Here is a 16,294-nt window from a genome sequence, read left to right as displayed (position 1 = left end):
AAATTGACTTAGTTCTTGTCCTGGCCTGTCCATTTTGTGATAGCCTGACAACAATCTGTTGAGGTGTTTAAATGTTAACGTTTGCAAATGATGAAGGTTTTTTATTCTAAGCTACACATTGTTTTCCAGTCCCAATATTGAAAATGAGTCTGCTTCATGAACACTAACGTACATACAATAACACCCTGGAAATTCTCACAAGTCTAAACTCATAAGCATTCAGTTTCAGTCTGAGCACCAGAGGGACCATATTGAGAGCAGACAATACCAAGTGGAACAGAAAGTCCCAACATAAAAAAGAAAAACCTAAACCATCTGCTTGACACTTCATGAGAAGGGCGGCTTCACCAAGTTCTCAGCTGTGAGTGCTGTTTGGGGTTGACAGCTCCGGAGTGGGAGGTTCTTCCCTTCTGCAGTGCCAATGTCAGCCGTCACTGGGGGCAACTGGTATATCATTATAAATGGCGCCCTCCTGTGGAGAGTGGGTAAATGACAGCATTTTAAAAGAAAAATGGAAAATTGAACAAGCCGTTGTCCGTCCAAATTTGACTTTCTTTTTAAACAGAAGAAAATGAATTCAAAATATTAAAGACATTGATTGGAACTAAATTAAATGCAACTAATTACCATCTGTCAAGTAGGTAAAACCAGCACAAACGGGCAAAGTTGTGGGAGGAAAATGTAAGAGATTTTAAAGTTTTCTTATGAATACAAAAAACTTAAAGCTTTACTAGTAACTTGTATTCATCCTAAAGAACCTCCAAACATTTACAGCTCCAATGTTTTACAACCGGGTTCCCGAACTTTCCGTACCATGTTCCCTGTTAGCTTCTGCCCTGAGACCCCTTTTAAAATCCAACATGCTACAAAATATGTGAAGAAACATTGACTTTTAGAATGTTTCTTGTCTCACTTTTATTCATTTGTAACACTTGCGGGCGGGGTTTTTCGCAGGTCTGTCCTCGGCGGGGCTGCTGGATGGTTTCTTCTGTTTTTTTCTTGTCAGATGCTTTCCCATTTACCGCTAGCAAATATGTTATTGCTAGCTTAAGAAGTAGCTTTATAAATTTGACTAGTAGCCAATGAGAAAGACGGGCAAATAATGGCAAATAACATTTCAGTAAGTTATTTTAATTTAGATTTTGTAATAATAATAATAAAATAAAAATAAAATAAATAAATAGTTGAAAAACAGAATAGATTCTATGATTTGAAAAATTATATATATTTATTATTATTAAGAAATGTATTAGTTTTTAGCATTTTGTTTTCTCATTTTCCCTTTAACTTTCTCAGGCCTCCTTATCGCCCCCTGGCGGCACCCACTTTGAAAAACACTCCTTTATAATGCAGTCATTAAATTAGAATATTATTGAAAAGTTACTGGATTCACTTGGTGGTATACTCACCAAGTGAAATATACCAGGTTTAAGGTTATTCTTAAAAATAGCATTTAATCAAACAAGCCAATTCAAAACATATATTCTAATTGATTGAATATGTCTCTACCTGCATATTTAGATAATGATATTTTGCCCTTCATTTGCCCAATACTTTCTTCCTGTTGGCTGGTGAACATCCACCCTGATCTCAGTATCTTTGCAGAATCTAACAGGTTTTCTTTCAGGATGACCCCACATTCATCTTCCCATCAGCTCTGACTGAGAAGTATCTCGACCGCATGATTCTGTCAACACAGTGTTTCATAGTAAGTATGATGTATTATCGGTTCAATTTAACGGCAGCAGCTACTTATTTCATGATTTTTTTAAAAGTAAGTTTTGAGTTACCCCAAGAAACCTCAATCTGCTTCTCTTTCTTTGCCATTCTAAAAACAATCTTGGTAATATCTTGCATTTAGTTTGTTGTAAAGATCATGCAGAAGGTTTAGAATGCTAGAGTAGAAGAAGTGTGATTTTTCTTTTGTTTTCTGATGATGACCATCTGTACAATGAATAGAAAAAATAATACTGGCCCAAAGACCGAACCTATAGTGAACATGGAATTGTTGCAAAAAAAACATCTAAAACCGCTTATTCGGAAAATACACAAGAAAGTATACATGTTGCATCTGTGCAACAAAACACTTACAAAACATGTTAACACAAGGATCTGACAATGTGACAATGAAAATATTACCATACATTGTGAAAAGATACATTTTACTCTGATACATGCGTTTGTATTAACATCCCCAGATCAATATGTGTGATTTGAAAGTCACAAAAGGCTGGGGCATTATCAGAATCAACTTAACTACATAAATATACAATAATCAGGCATAACATTATAACCAGGGGCAGGTGAAGTTTAACACTGGTTACCTGCTGGTTGTGGCACCTGTTTTTGGTGGGATACATGAGGCAGAACACTGTTAAAAAAAAAAAAAAAAAAAAAAAAAAATTGCTGACTCAAAATGACAGCCTAGTTTCTTTGTTGCTTTGACTCAGTAAAGTTGCATCACTTTTCACTGTCAAGATCAAAACACCTTAATATACATTAGTTAAGTTGACTTAACTGTCTTTAGCTATTAAATTAAAATAAAAAATGATGAGAGATTCTTTTTAAAAGTTATTTAATTACGTTTTTACATTATTATATCAAGTTGATTTAACATAACATTTTACATTTTATAACCTTATTAGACAGAAAAAAAGGAGGAAAAAATTTCTTAAAAAAAAAAAGCTGAAATTTTTAGATTAATTTCAGAAATTTTTGAGAAAAAACATGGAAATTTCTAAGTTCGAAAAGTCAAAAGAAATTGTTAGAAAAATTCAAAAATTCTGACATAAATCTCAGATACATGGACATTTCTCAGTTTCAAAAGTTGAAAATTTGCTCAGGGCTTTTTAAACAAATAATTAGATTCCTGCTGCATCACAGTTCTACTTGTTGAGGTGGCATGAAATGATTCTGTCATAACTTATGAAGATTTTTTCTTCAATTCACAAAGATGAAAAGTATCAAATATTTAAAGTCTAAGAGGACAAAATATCCTTGAAAATCAGAAGGAATATAAGAAGAAATGTGCACATTTTAAAACATCAACTACTTTTTCATCTCCTTCCCAGATTTTCACTTAAATTCATTTAAAGTTGAATGTTTTAAAGAGAAGTTTTTTCTTTGTTCTTTATCTGGCTTTTCACTCAATTTCTGTCTGGACCTGGGATTATAATTCTGTACCAGTCTACATCCGTGGATATGAAGTAATTAATTGGACTCGTCTGTCTTCATTCATAAAATTAATTGAAGTAATTACTTCATACTTAAACTCTGACATTGTACCAGTATGTGCCTTAAATGTGAGGACAGCTATAAATGAGGAACCAAAGAAGAGTCATGCAAAGTATAGAAATAAACGGGAAAAAAATGTCTGAAAGAAGAATGAAAGATCCAGGATCATTCAGCTGATCACCTATTTATCAATGTACTATGTCCCTGAATAATTTATAAGTCAGACTTTGGTGACTGAACAAGCAAAACAAAAATAACAAAACTCAAAAGAAACTTCGACACTGAGTCCAAAATATTCAGAGTAAAAAAAATAAACATTAGTTATCAACTTAGAAATGAGTTATACGCTAACATTTAATTTCTGCCCAACATATTAATACAGTACAGTATTTTTGAATATGAACCTGAAATGCATTGAATTAATGACGGCAAACACCCACTTATGAAAATGCCAATATTATTTTTAATAAACAGAGGGAAACAAACCACTTCTATCCGCATGGAATTTATTTGATTCAATTGTCTCACAGAACATTTGGATTAAATACAAGTTCACAAATTTGTGCGTTTGTGTCTTGTGTGTGTGTGTGTGTGTGTGTGTGTGTGTGTGTGTGTGCGTGTGTGTGTGTGTGTGTGTATCTAGGCAGCTGACCCTGGTGCGAACAGGGCTACTTTGTGAAACCACAGAGAGACCATTCTTCCCTGCGACATAACACACTCATACACAGCCTTCCACTCCGGCCCCACTCGCTCGCCGTAATTTGTCGCATTCACAAACGCGCACAAATGCACATACAGAGGGAGCAAGAGAGTCAATTTCAATCTCTCATTCTCATACAGAAATCTCGAGCACAGTCTTGCTTTTTGTTTCTCCTCAACGCTCACAAACACAGCGGCAATGTCCCTCCACATAATGACCCTTATTCCACCATCCTGACCGTGAGTCACTGGGTTCAGTCAGGAGACTGGAATGTCGAGCTCCATCATACCGATGTGTGGTATATACCGCAAATATTTTCACAAGAGGGAAATCGGCAGTGATTGGAAAGCAATGGACATGATATCGTCCAGTTATCATAAAAACTTGATAAAACATTCTAGACATTTTTTTTAAAGATCCACCATTTTATTTCCATTGTTAGATTTTAAAATAATGACAGAACTTTTGCAGTAAAAGAGAATGCGCACATTTTCTTCAGTGGAATGTTTATTTTTGTGCAACTGTTACAAATTTTATTGCCCCAGGAATTATCATGATAAATGATAATGTTGTGTAGAGACCTTTTGCTAAGTATTGGTAATAGCATAACTATGCAAGATCGGCCTCTTAAACACTAATTAATTTTACTACAGAGCAGTGCAGACTGCAATTGGAAGACATTTTAAATATACCCAAATTAAAAGACAATAACCAAAATCAATTACTAAAACGGAAATTAAAACCTACATACATAAATAACATTGACTATGAAGTCTCAAAACAAAAATTGCCCTTCAAAAAATATTAGTCATCGGAATGGAAATGATCAAGCTCTTTTGAATTCATACAATTAATTGATTGATTGCTTATTGGAGCAGGATTTAAAAGATTTCAAAATGAATTACTGGTACTTTCTGTTGTAGAAATTTAAAGCAAGACTCCATGGTTTAGAAACACAAAAGCATAGAGTCATAACTTTTCAACATTTTGCCATTTAAGAACAGCAAATTTTGTTGTATTTATTGTTATTTTAAGTATAAACAGAACAGAAAGTATCACATGACATTGAAGTGGAATAAAAATAGGATGCAGAGATTTTTGAATAAGAAAAATTAAAAATTTGAAAAGTGTGGCTTGCCTTTGTGTTCAGTACTTTGGAGAACCATTTTTTGCTGCAAGTCTAATGAATCATGTCTCAAGATTTTAGAGTCTTAACTGTTTGTCCATTCATCTTCATGAAACAGCTTAAGTCCAAAGGGTCCAAGAAATGTTGAATCTAACAAGTTTTTTCCCAAGATTGCAGCGTATTTTGCTCCATCTATCGTTCCATCAGCAGTACCCCGCTTTCCTCACCTGGCCGAAGAACAGCCTCCCCCACAGCATGATGCTGCCACCACCTTGCTTCAAGGTCAGGTTAGTGTTCAGGTTTAGATAGATAGATAGATAGATAGATAGATAGATAGATAGATAGATAGATAGATAGATAGATAGATAGATAGATAGATAGATAGATAGATAGACTTCTCTTGTTTCAATAATTTCTAAATATTATTCAAGTTTTGCATTCCTTATAGTTCTTGCATCATTGAGGTGCTTGTCATTCTGTAGTAGTGTGATAGAAGTCTTCTTCCTTTTTGTTTTTATTTGATTTTCTCTGGGAGGATGAATTTGTGATTTCCAAAGTGTTTTACATACCAGTGTTCAAATGTGTGAATTTGTTTGCTTATTCATTATTGTGTGACCAGATATTTAATTATTTGCCCAATTATTATTATTATTATTATTATTATTATTATTATTATTATTATTATTATTATTATTATTGATGTTGTTGTTGTTGTTGTTGTTGTTTTGATATTCGGAGACGTCAGTTTAGAAGAGCAGGTATTCTTTAAAAAAACGGAAGGAAAATAAAACTTTCTGAAGCAAAACACAGGAACCATTTCCAAACAGTAAAAAGCCAAAGGCTTAACCGGAAGCTCATGCAAGTAGCTTACAAAATTAAGTTATGAAAGCACAAGAAAGCGCATTGGAACCGAGCACAAAGATATATCGTAAATATGAGTATTGTGCACAAATAGGATTTTAAATCTGAAAAACAAAGATTATGGAAGTTTATGAGTAACTTTCTGTCAATACACGTATACGGAAAATTATATATTTATATATCATTCACAATCAGACTTTTACCTCGGCAGGTCGTACCGGAAGTACTTTGTTTCTCGACTCCTCAACTTGACTCACTGAGCTAAACTTCAGAATGGAGCCGAGGGGAGGAAAAAGCCGTTAGTTGGCACCGTCAGCGGAGAGAAAGTCGCACCGTCCATGTCTTTAAAACAAACATCGACCCGCTGACAAAAAAAAAACCTACCGACAGCAATGTCGCGAGAAAACACCACGCGAAGCCTGGACAGTATAGACCTCGCGGCTTTAAGAGTAAGTTTTAAAACATGTCTTCTTTTTTTTTCTTTCTTTTCTTTTTTTAATGCAGTGCTTTAGTAAACACAGTAAGACGTGGTGGGTGTTACTTTGGAAGTTAACGGTAGTCTCAAACAGCACGAACCGAGCAGTCAAATGTTGTGATAACTGATGTGGTCCAACTGTGGGATCCGAGTGTGGAAGTTGCTGTATAATGGTACCCCTCAGAGAGTGTGTGTACAGTGTGTGCCTTATCTGTAACTTCATGTTCACTGTCTGCCCTGTGTCCTGTTTGGGGCAAGTTTCTGTGTTTACTCGGATTTTTTTTCTTTGTTGGGCTGAAGAAGCTGACAAGTTGCCCAAATCAAGACAACTTGTTGTGTTGTGGCTTTGTTGAAAAGCAGCATTATTTCCTACTCTTCTCCAGTAAATTCAGCAGATTTTTAAATTAAATATTACAATTTAAACTCCCTCCTACTGTTTTTTCTTCACTCTCACTTTCTCTGTAGGATCCAGCAGGCATCTTCGAGTTGGTTGAGGTGGTCGGCAATGGAACCTATGGGCAGGTATACAAGGTGAGTTGACCCTCTTCCATATGAAGTTTTCATACATCCTTTGACTCTTGTAAACAACTCTCTTTTTGGATTATATTGGAATTTTATTGTTACGTTTCACCTTGTTAGTCAATCCAACATACAATACCACTGTTTCCCCCAGAAAACTTGCTAAGCCCAGTGGTAGGGCAGTCATCCAGCGCCCCACCGCGTTTTTGAGTTAAAATACGTATAAAGTCGACAGGAAATGTGAAAATATGACTAGGTGATTATGCATTATTGGAAGACATGGTTGACAATACTTAAAATCTTAAAAAATACAAACATTAAAAAAAATACCACTAAGACAAATGTCAATGTTTTTGCACTTCTATTGTGTCATACTAATTTAAGTGTCTAAAAAAATGTTTTCTGGACAACTTCAGTCGTGATTTGTGACTGAAGTTGTTGGCGTGTTGCCAGGAAGTGGTCAAGGAGTTCTGGTCAATTAAAAATGACCCCTGACCTCAATCTCCCTATGTGTTAACATACTAACCATACTATGTTGCCATTATGCTTCCAACCATTTTGCCAAAGAAACTCTTTAACCCGTCTTTGCTATCACTGTTACTAGTGTACTAAAAAAAAATCTATAATTAGTCAAAACAAACAAGGCTTCGCCTGTTGGGGGAGCATGTAAAGCCTGTTAGCCCGCCAGGCTTATAATTCCCCCAATACAGTTCCAGCTGTAAGTCCTTTTATGATATTTCTCGCATTAATCTTTGCAAAAGGAGTAATATCCAGCCCAGTTTCCACCATGTTTCACTGTTAGGGTTTGGTCTTCAGCAGGAAACAGTAGGGTTTATTTTCTCCCAAAGGGAAAACCCAGATTTTGGGATAATTGGAGTAATTGTTTTGCTATTTAAAATGTGATGAAATAATGCCCACTGGTGTACTTTTATTTACTTGTGTAGCAACTAAAAGAGGCTGAAATCCACTGAAATTTGAGCAGCTCCTGTCACATCAAACCCAAAGAAAATACATCGATGTTTGCAGAAAAGGTCAAGACGAATGAATACTCTTGCAAGAAACTGTATCCATCTGCATTCCATGCATGCAAATTTCTAATCGCTTGTCGTTGTGCATATCAAAACTTATGACAGCTACTTCCAGTTAGCAAAAGAAGAAGAAGCAGAAACGTCTGTTTACTGGAATATCCTGTTGGTCAGAGCACACAGATCCTCTCTCACACACACACACACACGCAAACACATGTGCATGCACAGCATCTTTAAAAGGCGTTGGGTGGAGTGTACTTCCTTATCACATTATCTGTTTGTCTATATGTGGGTCGGGGTTTGTGGTGAGAGGTGTTTAGTCACTTGTAGACTCTTGCAGCTGGTTGTTGCAGCAACACCACAGAGGTGTGTGTGTGTTACTACTCTTTCGTGAACTTTTTTCGTTTCACTTTTTACCAACTGAAATCCTGCTGAGTTCACGATGGATGGTGCAACAGAGGCACGACCAGGACTTGGTTTATGTGTTTGTATGCTGAGAGGCGTATCTGGAGGCCAGCCTCTGAAACAGAAACAGCAAAGCTTTCTTCAGAGGGCACCCTGGTCTGTATGGGAAAATCTGTCAGGCCGTTGGTGGGTGTGTGCGACTCGATTGCCACTCAGTTTCCTGAAAGAGGAAATGTTGCAAAAGCTGTGCAGGACAGCGAGGAACACTGCTTGAAATCACTCAGCTTCAAAATATGACACACATTTTACTGACAAAAGGACAAAAAAAAAAAAAAACACCTTATTTGGATGAACGATGAACTTTGTCATAGAGGCTGAATTTTTAGCAATAGCTTTAATGTCTCAAAGCTTCTATAAAGTTAGCAGCACTATATTTAGTGTTTCTGCTACTTGGATTCTGAATATCTTTTCATTTGCTAGAGCTGATTTAATGGTTGAAGTCTTCTTAAAGGGAGAAGACTTCAACCATTATTATGACTTATTATGTGTTTTTTGCAGACACAGTGTCATTTTATAGCATAATCTAGTAACTGTTAATCTTGGTTATTAAAAAATGCTATATCAAATATGACTTCAAAGAAATTTTACTTCCTGATTTACCACCTTGAAATTGTTGTCTCTGCCTCTTTAAGAAGCTCCAGATCTTTCAGAAATGCTGCCTACAGGAAGTCATCACAACATGGCTCCTCTACTAACCCTTTAACAACCAGCGTGTCACTGAGGAGTAGCTTCTATAATGAGCTCAGCAGATGCACAGTTCCACCAGGTGTTTGATAATTGCTGCTGACTACACTGAAGGAGCTGAATGTGGCGAAACACAGGGGAAGTTAGGTGGAAGCTAGAAAGCTTGAAAACTGCAGCTCTAAGGAGGAGTTTTGTCCTTGAAGGCGGAGCTAGGTCCACTCAGTTGTTTAGAACATCTGAATGGTTTAAGAAGACATTTCTTAAGCATACATGAAAAAAATCGAAGCAACACTCCAAGTATGTTCTGAGAAGTTAATCACATAATAACATGATGAAAAGCTAAGCATTTTTAAATGATACTGCCCCTTTAAAAACATGTCAGCAGTTAGATTATTAATAAAATCTCCAAAACTCACTGTTAGGATCGATCCTAATAACTGGTGTATATATCACAGATCTTGTTAAATATGGTGGAAGATCTGTGATGCTGTGTGTCTGTTTCATTTCCTATGACCCTGGGAATATTGTTAGAGTTCACAATCTCTTACTAATGACAGGATATTTTAAATAAAAATAAGGCGGACTCTTCAGTGGCCATTAACCTTAAGATATTAAACCTCCAGATAGAGAGAATATGCAAGTAGAACAGTGACAGGTCTCTCCGTCTGTATTCCCCCAGCTTGTGAAATGTTAAAGGCGAAGGCTAAGCAATGTCCAGTTGCCATGGGTTCCCATTATTGCACCAGTAGGGTTTTTTTTTTTTGTCAAAATTATTGTGTTTGCTAACAAAGATTTCCCCCCTGCCAACTAAATAGGCTCAGATTAATTAAATGATTTTAAATAATTTTCAGTTCACTGCTGCAATATAAAATGAGTCTAAGGCTTTTTACCATTTTCATCTTTAGTACAGGTTCTAACTGGTTTAGCCACCAACATTTGTACTGGCTGTGATTTCATTTAATCTGATTTTTCTACCAATCATGAATTGATTATCTTGACTTTTTTTTTTAAAGCAAAACCCTAATTTGTTTGTAGGTAATAGTTTGATTATGGTGCAAAACCATCAACTGTAGAGTTCTGCCCTGTTTTATCGTTCACTGTCTCTATCATGATACTCAGGCAGCGCCTGCAGTAGTAAGGTGCTGGTCTGTAGATGTTTCCAACTTGAGTAGCATCGCTGTCATGATTTTTGGGTCAAAATAACTCTGTTAAGTCAAGATATGACAAAACTAAGCAGTAATCCTATCAGAACAAATTAAAACTCTGGCTAGTTGGGATAATGAAACACAAAAAAAAAAAAACAATAGAGGGGTACACTGATGAATCAGCCCATATTTCCTTAGCTAATTTGTGACTTCTTAATCTATTTTATTCATGATTTCTGTTGTGTGTGGTTTTTATTTCCATCTTATTTGTTGTTTTTGGTTGTCATATTTCATTTGGGATATTTAAGATATTGTCCAGTTCCAGTTTTCGTTGCAAAGTCTAAGTTTACTAGTCTTTGGGAGAGCGAACTTCAGTCAATACAAATCATATTATTGACTCAGTGAGATAAGGACAAGTTTAGGATTTCTTTATGTCGAGATAATGAGATAATGAGGCTATTCATACTCTTACCATCTGTAATAATATAAGGAAACTGATATTATGACAGAAACAAGCTTGAGATCTTATCTTGAAATAATTGGACAAGCAAACTGTCAAGACAAGAAAACAAGATTTTTATCTGAAGTTTATTGTGACAAAATTCTTGTTTTTAAGTCTAGGAGATGAGGAAACTTACATTTAATCCCAAAATAAGGACACAGTGAAATTATCACAACAAAACAAGCTAAGATCGCATTATCATCAGATGATAGTTTAAAGAAATCAAACAATTTCCTTCTAATGTTTAGAAAAACTGCTATACTTTCAGAAGAAGGATTACAACAACAAACTGACTGAAAATGTAATGAGAAATTTGAAAATTATAGTTTGAAATTTCTGGAAATTTTACATCAAAGTGTGGAGGACTGACATTTTATCTCATTGTATGGACTCATGGGACCTGTTGGAGAGCCTGGGTGAGTTCCAACAGGAGAAACCAGGACAAGAATAGAGTCTGAAGAACAATACCTTACCTGACACGCACGCACACACACACGCAGACGCACACACGGGGCCTTACAAAAACACATAGTTGTGAACTGATGTGAGCGCAGGAGATGCTGACCAAGCATCTGGGGTTTTCCTCTGTTTATCTACACGTCATAATTGTATGTTTTCTTTTAATGGGTAGTAGCATGAGATAAGAAGGAAATCCAGCTCAAACTGATTGAGACTTTAAACACTTTCCCTGACGTGTTTAAAGTCTCCACTCTGTAATGTTTAATATACATTACAGAGAATCTGCCAATCACATGTCTCCACTTCACCTTTAAACATATTTGCTTCTGTTTAACGAAAAGTAGCCTGATGCGTTTAATGTTTTGATAATAAACTGGTTTTCCATATTTGAAACTAAAATAATTGATGTTTTTAGTCTGGTAGTTTCACGTCTCATACATTTGATGTGTCCTGCATGGAATCAAACTTTAATAAAAAAAAACTAAAAAAAAACTGTAGATCTCTATACTTCTAGAAAGTATTTTAAGGATTGGCATTTTGAAATTGGCAACCATTTTTAGTTGTGCATTTATTTATTTATTTATTTTTCCTTTGTTAGCATCCTGTGATAAATGCAAAAGTTAAACAGAAGCATAATGGCTGTTGTGTAATCAATTGTGATCAATTCACATTTTGGTCACTCTTCCTCTACTATCCTTGAGCTGAGCATATCGCTCAATAAAGCTACTTTCATCTTTTTTTGTGTGCTCTTGTATTAAGGTGTGATTAGGGCTGTTGAACTCACAGTGTTCTGCTTCGTCAGAGCAGGGTATGTTACTTTTTTCCTCATTTTTATTGTTTTCAATTGAGCATTTGGGAAGAAAATTTCACTGCTATATCTGTATTCCCAAGTGGTCAAAATTATCACCATCCAAATTAATCAGAAAGTAGGGCTGGTTATCAGTTTTGTTTTTAGTTTCAAGCATCTGTCATTCCGAAGTGAGTCTCAACCAGTGTAGACCAACTTACCAAATATGTCATTAGAAAGTAGAGTTTGAATCCATGTCATCCATAATACATTAACCTAACAAATCAAAGTAGTGCCTTGTGACTACTCACATCTAAATTACAATGACGAATACAAATAAGTATAATTTAAAAAAATGTAACCAGTAATTGCCACATAATTGGCCAGGATCAGCAGCAAAGAAGAAATCTTAGATGTAAATGTTAGAATGAACTACATTTGTGCAGGGCTTCTCAATGTTTCATTCATCAAGGATATTTACACGGCACATTCTAATCTGTACTTTTTAAACGCAGTGTAAGACCTTTTTTTTTTTTTTTTTTTTTTTTTTTAACACATCAGAGGATCAAGGACAAGTTGAAGTTCAGTGTTTGTACTTTTCTCCAGAAACGCCTTGACATGAGGAGTGAGAGAGCTGGGTTCTAACCAAGTTTTCTTGTTAACAGAAGATACTTTCTTCAGAGCCACAAAACAAAACAAAAAAAATAGTCAAATAAATCCATAATGGCTTTAACTTTAGCTGATCATCAACTCTATGTGAAAAAATGCATTTTAGAAGGAGTTATTTGCTAAGTTGTCTGTTATATGTAGACACAGACAACCTAGATAGACAACTTACAGTTCCGCATTCCTTAAGTCCAGTGACCCATGGGTCAGAATTACCTGGCTTAAAATAACAACCTTCCCTATGGCCAGGTGGTATTCACAGACGAAACTCAAAATGGGTAAAAAAAAAACAACAAGCGGGCAGTGTCTAACTTAACTATCATAAGAAAGTCGAGTTACAAAGAAACAACAGTTGGATCATATGCCACATACTAATACTTAAACAGCATAGCATGTGCTAACCTTGTGGAAGATTTTAGCATATCTGAATTAAATAATTTTGGCTATTTTTTCAAGAGTTGTTGAAGACTTGTTCCAGATAAGATCAGGCGGGTGGAGTTCATCTTAAACTCAACCATGAACTAAATAATCAATCAGTCAGGTGACAGTGTTGGGTTTTCAGAATATCAAGTGGTATTTCAAAGGAAAGATTGTAACATCTCAACTTCAATCTGTTGCACATTTACTCCATGGTTTGTTTGTATGTAATCGTTGAAGAACTGATCCCCTCTGAAGGACGGCTTTGTAAGGACAGAGGCTAGACATGACGCCACACTGGGAATCCTTGATCTCACAATGCCCAAAGCAGTAAGGATGGTGAGGCACAGGAGGAACTGGGACAAGAGTCACTCTGATAAGACAACTTGCAGAGGGAAGTCCAGTATGTTGAAGCATCTGCTATAAAATTGTGATTCTCTCTCTGCTCTTTGAGAAATACTAATAATGTGATGCAAATACAGTCCACTGTCACCATGTGCTTGTGTAAGAGGAAGGACTGATGAAAGGTCAGTGACTCAGTGCAGTTGGATTGACTTCCTTAAATGGGCAACTTTTTACAACTTGGAATTATCTGAATTTGATCATAACAGTATCCTGTTATGATACACAGTCAATCCTAGTATCATAACTAGGATTGACTGTGACATGTTGTAACTTTATCTTAATCTGCTATCTTCATGATCTGATTCTATATTACTCAACATACATCAGATCTGTTTTTCTTGTAAAGTACCTTGAGATGAGATATGTTGCCTGTAAGCTAATGTAGGTTTATGTGGGATTAGTGCAGCATTTTTGATATTTCTCTATCTTTTTTGATACATTATAAGTTGAAATACACAAATCAGACATTTATGATCTATGTTTTTTGTATCGCCTTAACCCGTCAAGACCAATTTTAGCCAATTCTAAGTCCAGTGGCTGCCAAATAAGGTTTTTCTATTTTAAAAATAATGACAGAATGGTTGTGGTGAATGAATTTTTAAACTTACCTGAGCATTTCATATTAGTAATGAACATGTGGTGCAGTTAATGTAAGCAGCTGTCTTGGTGTATATTCTTTAGGCAACAAAGACCTTAACCAAGACTCCATGATATCAGGAAAAGATGTAATATGCAATAATATTGATGAATGTTGCAATAATGAGAGTTGACTCGCAATAAACAAATAATTAAAAGTGTTGAAGTTTGGGGAAAAATAACTGAATTTATCATTTCCATCTCTAAAACAATTTTGTAGAAATGATTGATTCCAGCTGATATCTGCCGTTTTAGCATCAAAACAACCTAGTATATGTTTTTTTTCCCCCTGCAGTAACAATAAGTTTCACCAAATATCTTAATACTACAGAAAACCAGGATGCAGGGTACATAAATAATTATCTACGCCTTATTGCTGTCCTGGCAAATCTTTGCAATATGGACGTCATGTACAATAGCACTGCGGTAACTATAAATTTGTGATATATCATGCCGTCCTAAACTTTACCACAGCTCAGATTTCCAGAAGCCTGACAATATTTCAAAATGTTTTTACATTTCCTAAAAACCTGGAAAAGCTGGGTACGGTACAACACACCCCAGAAGTTTTCAAAATGGAGATGGAGCGAAATGACCTTCACCCATTGGGTTTTACCGCCCTGAATGAACAACTGACATGGCTTCTTAAAAAAATAGTTACTTTTACACCCACTGTGCTTCGTCTGACGTCTTCAACCTACTGAAACTGAAACTACCCAACTGTGAGATGTCTTCCTCCTATAACAACTTTGATGCTGAAGAGTGGTATAATTAGCATGATCTGGTAGCTAACATGTATTCATTGATCAGAAAAAGATTCCAATCTGAAGCTGGTGAATGTTTAATTGTAAGTAGTCTCACTCGATAATCAGCCACATATTGTTTCAAATAAGTGTGGGCATACATTGCATCGTTTGTCATTTATTGTGAAAAATTTCTTATGATGATAAGAATTTGTATTTATTCTTGTCCCGATAAAAAAATAAAATAAAACCGACAGTAGCAACGAAAATCTTATTTTTGCTATTTTCTCCACTGTTAGTTCCACGAGAACATAATTAATTCTCAATAAATTCCTAAAAATGATTAGAGGCAGTTATAAAGTACAGGCTAGTTAAAAGAATCACACTTTTGTAAGCAAGTACTGTTCTGAAGAAAATAAATAAAAAAAATTTCCAAGAACAATATTTGTTCATGGTCTTATAAATGTTGTGTAATGCAGTCACAGCCATACAGTTACCTAAAAAAAATAAAAATAAACAATAGCTTTTTTATGATGTTAATCACAATAGTACCACAAAATATTACATAAAATTTTAAGACCATATTTCCCTCCCCTTGTTTCAAGAGACGAGTTACAGAAAGAATGAAATGAAAATCTTAGCAAGCAAGTAGCAGTCCCAAAGTAAAAAGTCGCACACTGACGTAGGTGGAGTTCTTCTTTTATTAGTCTCCCTCACAATGTTGCATGTCTACTGCAAATGTGAGAGTTAGGGGACTTTTGAAATAGAAAAACATCTCTCCTTTTCTAGAGCAAAGATGATTCAAGAAAACTTTTTTGTTGTTGTTGCTGCATCATATTGAAACTTAGTTTTCAACTGCTACTGACGTTTAGAGCTGCAGCACTCCACCCAATGTAGTTTTTGGCAGACTTGAAACTAGAAAGAACCTGAAACGAGAAGCAAAACCCTGGACTACTCAGATTTCTGAAGGGGAAGTGCAGATAAAGTTCTTCCGAGCCCTAATATCCTCCTGATATTAAAACACGCCTTTATTACACAGATTATCTGCTGTCTGGCCTTCTTCTACAAACATTTTGGATACCTTACCTCTGCAGTTGAACCCTTATTAGTACATCATCAGAAAAGACTAATCTGGAACAGATGAGTTTTTTTTTATTTTATTTTTTAGGACCTTCAGACATGAGAATGTATTCCATCTCATAATGCATGTGGGCATTAAGGAATGTATTATATGCTGTAGTAATCACATGCTTTTGGAATCCATCTGCAGCATTGCAGCCTCAGGAGAAAGAGTTACAGCCTAAGTATGTATCTCATTGTAATGGTGCATCAGACATTTATAATACATTTTGCATGAAACTCTTACTCACTGCATACACAGCAGCATCACACACATCCAGAAACAGGGCGTTTCTGTGTTTGCAAAAGGAACTTCCCTTCCC

General features: G+C 35.6%; 1 protein-coding gene across 2 annotated transcripts in view; it reads left to right on the top strand.

Moving 5' to 3' along the window:
* The first annotated feature begins 6,294 nt into the window (after positions 1 to 6,294).
* LOC106925996 (mitogen-activated protein kinase kinase kinase kinase 4) overlaps positions 6,295 to 16,294 on the top strand; it is a 71,019-nt gene continuing 61,019 nt past the window's right edge. The window contains exons 1-2 of one of the 2 annotated variants that reach the window (XM_088009797.1): positions 6,295 to 6,370; positions 6,862 to 6,927. In XM_088009797.1, coding sequence (XP_087865923.1) covers positions 6,314 to 6,370; positions 6,862 to 6,927 — 123 coding nt within the window. In that variant the 5' untranslated portion in view covers positions 6,295 to 6,313. The remainder of the gene's footprint in view (positions 6,371 to 6,861; positions 6,928 to 16,294) is intronic. The other variant, XM_088009796.1, reaches the window with a different exon arrangement.

This window comes from Poecilia mexicana, unplaced genomic scaffold (genome assembly GCF_051168715.1).
Source record: "Poecilia mexicana isolate PSO_F unplaced genomic scaffold, ASM5116871v1 scaffold_10, whole genome shotgun sequence".
NCBI lineage: Eukaryota > Metazoa > Chordata > Actinopteri > Cyprinodontiformes > Poeciliidae > Poecilia > Poecilia mexicana.
Note: the sequence above shows the minus strand (reverse complement) of the source record. Positions and strands in the feature narration are given on the sequence as shown.